The following is an 8,013-nucleotide window of genomic DNA, read 5'->3' as shown; positions in this document are numbered from 1 at the left end:
AAACAAACATTTAAACCTTCATGGTAAGAAATGAGAAGAGCCTAACGTGAAACGCTTAAGTCTAAAATGAAAAGTAAAACAAAGAATGCTCAGTGACCTTTTTGTCAGAGACTCACATGAAGAAATGTCATGGTACATTGATCAAACTTTTATTCATTTGCATTTTCGGGATGTTGCTATTAATACCACATGACACTCAACAAATTACAATACAACATGACATTCTGTACAAATCACCTCTAGTTTCTTCTTCAGCTGTGTTACTTCAGCCCCTGGTTACTTAAAAAAATGTATTAGAGACTTTAATACCCCACTATCACCACTGGACAAATCCTCTAAACAAAAAATCAGCAAAGAAACAGCAATCCTAAATGAATCACTAGACCAGATGGAATTAATTGACATCTTCAGAACATTTCACCCCAAAGCCACAGAATATACATTCTTCTCAAGTGCACATGGGTCATTTACAAAGATAGACCATATGCTGGGTCACAGGCAAAGTCTCTTCAAATTCAAGAAGATAGAAATTATATCAAGCGTCTTCTCAGATCACAGTGGCATAAAACTGGAAATCAACTACAATAAATATAATCCAAAGAAATCAAACACATGGAGACTAAACAGCATGCTATTAAACAAGGACTGGGTCACCAGAGAGATCAAGGAAGAAATAAAAAACATCATGGCAACAAATGACAATGAAAACACAACAATCCAAAATCTATGGGACACAGCGAAAGCAGTCTTGAGAGGGAAGTTCATAGCTCTACAAGCCTATTGCAAAAAACAAGAAACAATGGTAATAAATTACTTAACCCTACAACTCAAAGAGCTAGAAAAAGAGCAGCAAGAAAAGCCCAGGGTAACCAGAAGGAAGGAAATAACAAAGATCAGAGCAGAGATAAACGACATAGAGACCAAAGAAACAATACAAAAGATCAACCAAAACAAGAGCTGGTTCTTTGAAAGGATAAACAAGATTGATGGACCTCTAGCCAGGCTCACCAAGAAGCAAAGAGAGAGGACCCAAATAAACAAAATCAGAAATGAAAGAGGTGAAATAACAACAGACCCCGCTGAGATACAAAGGATTGTTACAAAATACTACGAACAACTCTATTCCAACAAACTGGACAACCTGGAGGAAATGGACATATTCCTAGAAAAATATAACCTTCCAAAAATCAATCAAGAAGAATCTAAAGAGCTCAATAGGCCAATAACTATGGACGAAATTGAAGCAGTCATCAAGAAGCTTCCGGCAAACAAAAGCCCGGGGCCTGATGGCTTCACAGGAGAGTTTTACCAAACATTCAAGGAAGAACTAAAACCTATCCTCCTCAGACTATTCCAAAAAATTCAAGAAGAAGGAACACTTCCAAGCTCCTTCTATGAAGCCAGCATCACCCTAATACCAAAACCAGATAAAGACAACACAATGAAAGAGAATTACAGACCAATATCCCTCATGAACATAGATGCCAAAATCCTCAACAAAATTCTAGCAAATTGGCTCCAGCAGTACATCAGAAAGATCATACACCATGACCAAGTAGGATTTATCCCAGGAATGCAAGGATGGTACAATATCCGCAAATCAATAAACGTGATACATCACATAAACAAGTTGAGAGATAAAAATCACATAGTCATATCAATTGATGCAGAAAAAGCATTTGACAAAATCCAACACCCTTTCTTGATAAAAACTCTCAACAAGGTGGGAATAGAAGGCTCATACCTCAACATAATAAAAGCTATATATGATAAACCCACAGCAAACATCATACTCAATGGACAAAAACTAAAAACATTTCCCCTAAGAACAGGAACAAGACAGGGATGCCCACTCTCACCACTCCTGTTTGACATAGTACTGGAAGTATTAGCCATTGCAATTAGACAAGAAGAAGAAATAAAAGGCATCCAAATTGGAAAAGAACAAGTAAAGCTGTCTTTATTTGCAGACGACATGATAATGTACATAAAAAATCCGAAAGACTCCGTCAAAAAACTAATAGACTTAATAAATGAATTCGGCAATGTAGCAGGATACAAAATTAACGCCAAGAAATCTATGGCCTTTCTATACACCAATAGTGAACTTACAGACAGAGAGACTAAAAAGGCAATCCCATTTGCCATCGCACCAAAAAAATTAAGATACCTAGGAATAAACTTAACTAAGGAGGTAAAAGACCTATACACGGAAAACTACAGGACTCTGAAAAAAGAGATAGAGGAAGACATAAACAGATGGAAGAACATAGCATGTTCATGGATTGGTAGAATCAACATCATTAAAATGTCCATACTACCCAAAGCAATCTATAGATTCAATGCACTCCCCATTAAAATACCAATGGCATATTTCACAGACCTTGAAAGAACTCTCCAAAAATTCATCTGGAATAAAAAAAGACCCCGAATAGCCACAGCAATCCTGAGAAAGAAGAATAAAGTAGGAGGGATCTCAATACCAGATTTCAAGCTGTATTACAAAGCCACTGTTCTCAAAACAGCCTGGTACTGGCACAAGAACAGACATATAGATCAATGGAACAGAATAGAGAATCCAGATATTGACCCAAACCACTATGCTCAATTAATATTTGACAAAGGAGGCATGAACATACAATGGAGTCAAGACAGTCTCTTCAATAAATGGTGTTGGGAAAATTGGACAGATACATGCAAAAAAAATGAAGCTTGATCACCAACTTATGCCATACACAAAAATAAACTCAAAATGGATACAGGACTTAAACATAAGACGGGAAACCATAAAAATACTAGAGCAATTCACAGGCAGCAAAATCTCAGACATATGCCAAAAGAAATTCTTCACTGACACTGCCCCTAGGGCAATGGAAGCTAAAGAGAAAATTAACAAATGGGACTACATCAAAATAAAAAGCTTTTTCACAGCAAAAGAAACCATCAACAAAACAACAAGAAGGCCTACTGCATGGGAGAACATATTTGCAAATGGCATCACTGATAAAGGTTTAATCTCCAACATCTACAGGCAGCTTATACAACTTAATAAAAGGAAGATAAATGATCGAATAAAAAAATGGGCAACAGACCTAAATAGAATCTTTTCAAAAGAAGACAGAAGGAAGGCCAAGAGACACATGAAAACATGCTCAACGTCACTAATTATCTGAGAGATGCAAATCAAAACAACAATGTGGTACCATCTCACACCTGTCAGAATGGCTATCATCAACAAATCAACAAATGACAAGTGTTGGCGAGGATGCGGAGAAAAAGGAACCCTTGTGCACTGCTGGTGGGAATGCAGACTGGTGCAGCCACTGTGGAGAACAGTATGGAGTTTCCTCAAAAAACTGAAAATGGAACTCCCATTTGACCCAGTAATCCCACTCCTGGGAATATATCCGAAGAAACTAGAAACACCAATCAGAAAGGATATATGCACCCCTATGTTCATAGCAGCACAATTCACCATAGCTAAGATTTGGAAACAGCCTAGGTGCCCATCAGCAGATGACTGGATCAGAAAACTGTGGTACATCTACACAATGAAATACTATGCTGCCATAGAAAAGAAGGAATTCTCATCATTTGCAGCAACCTGGATGGAATTGGAGAACATTATGTTAAGTGAAATAAGCCAGTCAATGAAAGAAAAATACCACATGATCTCACTCATTTATGGATAATAAAGAACATTATAAACTTGAACAAAAAGATAGATACAGAGACAGTAAAGCATCAAACAGACTGTCAAATTACAGGGGGAAAGTTAGGGAGAGGTGGGGGAGATAAGAGATCAATCAAAGGACTTGTATGCATGCATATAAGCATAACCAACGGATGCAAAACTCTGGGGGGTGAGAGCATAAATGGGAGTGGGGTGGGGGGTGGCAATGGTAAGATATGTACACATATAATACCTTAATAAAAAAATTGGAAAAAAAAATGTATTAGTCTTTTTTTTTTTTTTTTTTTTAAGGCGAGGAAAAACTTTCTCTCTACCTTAACGTCCGGTCCGTCCGTGGCTGGGGCCTGTGAATTAGACTCATAAAAGATAGATTAACAGGAGAAAGAGCATACATACTTGTAAATGACTGAACTAAAAACCAGAAGAAAAAAACAAAAACAAAAAGGTCAAGTCTATAAAAGCAAATTTAATTGATATTTTAAATTTTACTTCCACGGGGGATACACAGAAAAGTGAAAAGTCAAAAGAAGCAGTAAGACTTGGAAGCTTATGTACTGTTTTGACAAAGGGTGATAAACTGTGAAGTAAATAGGCAAAGGAAAAGGGGGGTGGGCTTCCAGAGGGGGTGAGTTGTGGAAGAGTCAATATATGGGGAAACTGATGGAAAATAAGGATTATGTTAGGTAAGGTGTTTTTTAATGTAGGCTCATCTCAGTGTCATCTCTTCCAGTAATAAAGACCAAAGGAGAGGGGACACCTTTACAAAGGAACATCTAGGCCCTGCTTTGGGGCAGAAGCAGCCCAGAGTCCTTCCTGCATCTATTGCTTCTCAACTGCCTTCAACTCAAAATAATCTTTACGCCAAAGTGGCATATTTTAGGATGGCATATTATGACCCCTTAATATTCTAAGAAGCAATCAGAGTTCAATTGCTTCTGTAAAAGTATTAGTTTCCAACTTGTGTTCTGTGGAGCTAGCTCCCTAAGGTGTCTTATTTTTTTTTAAAAAGTTCTATGGTCAAATAAGTTTGAGAAATGCTGAGTTAAACATGATTTCTTTTTCTAGCAGAAATTCTCAGAACTTTTAGTTAACTAGAAATACACTGTGATTCGACAAAAGGGAAGTAATAATTCATTACATTTCCTAAACTTATTTGACCATGGAGCATGTTTTTCAGAGTATGCTTCAAGACCAGTGTTTCCTGTAATACATATTGAGAAATAGTGGGATCAGCCACATTTGTATGTAACTGCAAAAGTTTGTGTGGCCACTGAAATAAGTATAAGCCAAAAGGGAGAGAGCAACTGACTGAAGCTGCCAAGTGTCGGTCAGCAGTAGCCATGCTGCCTTTGAATCATGCTCCGGGACTGAGCTCTGGTTGGTTCCTAGGAAGAAAAACTAAAGCATCGAAAGTTTCTGGGTCCCACTGAATTGAACCCCTTTCTTGGGTACGAAAGAGCACCAAGGGATGAAGGAAAATAGTCTCATGTGCTCATCTCCATCCGTGGCTCAGTACTGTGCCAGTTGTATTATTCTTAAACATCTATTAACATGATTGCTTCATAATTACAAAGGCTAACTGCCAAGCATTTTTCACGGGAAGCAAGGCAATGCTTGTCTTTAATTGCTCTATTGGCTGATGCAAAAGGGTCAGCATTAAAAAAAAAAAATCTTTTAGACTGGCTGCTCTGAAAAGCCATCTTTGCATTGTTCCTGTGGCTTCCTCTCCGCTCGCTGCAACCACCTCCGCCCCGCGCCTCCTCCACCGCCGCGGACTCCGGCAGCTTCTTCGCCAGAGTCCTCCAACTCTCGCTTTTTTTAAAAAAAATCCTCTGCATAGGATCACCGGTGTGCCCCACCATGTCAGACACGGCCGTGGACACCAGCTCCGAGATCACCACCAAGGCCTTAAAGGAGAAGAAGGAAGTTGTGGAGGAGGCAGAGAATGGAAGAGATGCACCTGCGAATGGAAATGCTAATGAGGAAAATGGGGAGCAGGAGGCTGACAATGAGGTAGATGAAGAAGAGGAAGGAGGAGGGGAGGAAGAGGAAAGTGATGGTGAGGAAGAGGATGGAGATGAAGATGAGGAGGCTGAGGCAGCTACAGGTAAACGGGCAGCTGAAGATGATGAGGATGACGATGTTAACACCAAGAAGCAGAAGACTGATTAAGATGCCTAGACAGCAAAAAAAGGAAAAGTTAAAGGCCTCCGTGACCTATTCACCCTCCACTTCCCATCTCAGAATCTAAACGTGGTCACCTTCGAGTAGAGACTCCCGCCCACCTGCCCACCCACCCACCTCGGGCAGCGCCACCTGCAGATGACACGCGCTCTTCACCACCCAACCAAATCCACAACGTGAATTTGCAACAGGGGAGAAAAAAAGAACCAAAACTTCCAAGGCCCTGCTTTTTTTCTTAAAAGTACTTTAAAAAGGAAAATTTGTTTGTATTTTTTATTTACATTTTATATTTTTGTACATATTGTTAGGGGTCAGCCGTTTTTAATGATCTTGGGATGACCAAACCAGCCTTTGGAGCATTCTCTGTCCTACTTCTGACTTTACTTGTGGTGTGACCATCCTATCTAATAATAGACAAATATGCAAATTGACCATACCTCTGACACACCCACAAGCCACGCCCACCATCCAATCAGAGCGAGCATGCAAATTAACCCAAACCAAGATGGCTACAGCCACAGAGAGCAAGGTTTCCTAGGTAACAGAGGAAGCCAAGCTTTCCACCTGCCCTTGCCAGGCCTAAGCCTCCACTCAAGCTACAAAGTTTCAATTATAGAAGGTAAACAAATTCAAACAAATGGCAGCAGAATGGAGCTTGAGAGAGCAGGCCAGGGTTGCCGCCGGCAACAGGGGAAGCAACGCTTTCCGCACACCCTGGCCGGGCCCACCCACTTAAGGCAACAAAGTTTCAATTATAACCCCAACACAAATGGCTGCCGGCCTTGGAGGGAGCCCCAGGCTTGGCTCTGCTCCAGGCTACAAAGTTTCAATTGTAGAAGGAAAGTAAATTCCAGATACCAGGGCCTCCGCTTGCATTGCCAGGGGGCGTAGCCCGCCTGCAAACCACCACAGGCCCCTCGCTCAGTCCGCCCCACACCCCAAGGGAACCCCCACCTGATCCGGGACACCCTTCAGGGCAAACCAGCTGGCCCCCACCCCTGTACCAGGCCTCTATCCTATCTAATAAAAGAGTACTATGCAGATTGATCATCACTGCAACACACAATATAGCTGCCCCCATGTGGTCAAAGATCCTGCCCCCATGTGGACACAAGATGGCCACCATAAGATGGCCAGCAGGAGAGGGCAGTTGGGAGGCACCTGGCCTGCAAGGGAGGGCAGTTGAGAAGGACCAGGCCTGCAAGGGAGGGCAGTTGGAGGTGATCAACCCTGCAGGAGAGGGCAGTTAGGAGTAACCAGGCCGGCAGAGGAGGGAAGTTGGGGGCAAACAGGATGGCAGCAGAGTGGTTAGGGCGTGATCAGGCTGGCAGGAAGAAGCGGTTAGGGGCAATCAGGAAGGCAGGCAGACAAGCAGTTGGGAGCCAGCAGTCCTGGATTGTGAGAGGGATGTCCAACTGCCCGTTTAGGCCTGATCCTGGTGGGATCGGGTCTAAACGGGCAGTCAGACATCCCTCGAGGGGTCCCAGATTAGAGAGGGTACAGGCTGGGCTGAGGGACAACCCCCCTCCGTGCACGAATTTCGTGCACTGGGCCTCTAGTGTTCATTATAATCTCAAAGGAGAAAAAAAACCTTGTAAAAAAAGCAAAAACAACAACAAAAAAACAATCTTATTCCGAGCATTCCAGTAACTTTGTGTATGTACTTAGCTGTACTATAAGTAGTTGGTTTGTATGAGATGGTTAAAAAGGCCAAAGATAAAAAGGTTTCTTTTTTCCCTTTTTTTGTCTATGAAATTGCTTTTTATTTATTTTTTTTTTGGCCTGTTTGATGTATGTGTGAAACAATGTTGTCCACAATAAACGGGAATTTTATTTTGCTGAGTTGTTCTAACAACAACAACAACAAAATCTTTTAAATCTTATTTTAATTGAAGAAACACCTGTAAAAATACCATTTGAGGGGCTTCAAGATAAAAAAGAAAAAGCATATTCAAGGCACGAAACTAAATAACTGCAACAATATAATGATTTGGGGGTAGGGAGTACAGGATTCAGGACGATGGAAGTCATCAGTCTGTCGGAGGCTGCACAGCAGCTATGCCTTCCCTCCCATTACGCTGTGCTGCCAGAACTCTAGTTCCACAGAGACCACCCTCCATGCCATGCCAGACCGA

The 8,013-nt window shown here is 41.4% G+C and overlaps 1 protein-coding gene across 1 annotated transcript; it reads left to right on the top strand.

Moving 5' to 3' along the window:
- The first annotated feature begins 5,382 nt into the window (after positions 1-5,382).
- On the top strand, positions 5,383-6,154 carry LOC103287285 (prothymosin alpha-like). The gene has a single exon (XM_008142969.3). It carries the CDS (start codon positions 5,555-5,557, stop codon positions 5,864-5,866), a length of 312 nt encoding a protein of 103 aa, XP_008141191.2. The 5' UTR covers positions 5,383-5,554; the 3' UTR covers positions 5,867-6,154.
- The last annotated feature ends 1,859 nt before the right edge of the window (positions 6,155-8,013 follow it).

The sequence above is a fragment of the Eptesicus fuscus genome, chromosome 5 (genome assembly GCF_027574615.1).
Source record: "Eptesicus fuscus isolate TK198812 chromosome 5, DD_ASM_mEF_20220401, whole genome shotgun sequence".
NCBI lineage: Eukaryota > Metazoa > Chordata > Mammalia > Chiroptera > Vespertilionidae > Eptesicus > Eptesicus fuscus.
Note: the sequence above shows the minus strand (reverse complement) of the source record. Positions and strands in the feature narration are given on the sequence as shown.

Excerpts from the sequence above, each read along its gene's own strand:
- LOC103287285 (XM_008142969.3), top strand. The coding sequence starts at position 5,555 with ATGTCAGACACGGCCGTGGACACCAGCTCCGAGATCACCACCAAGGCC.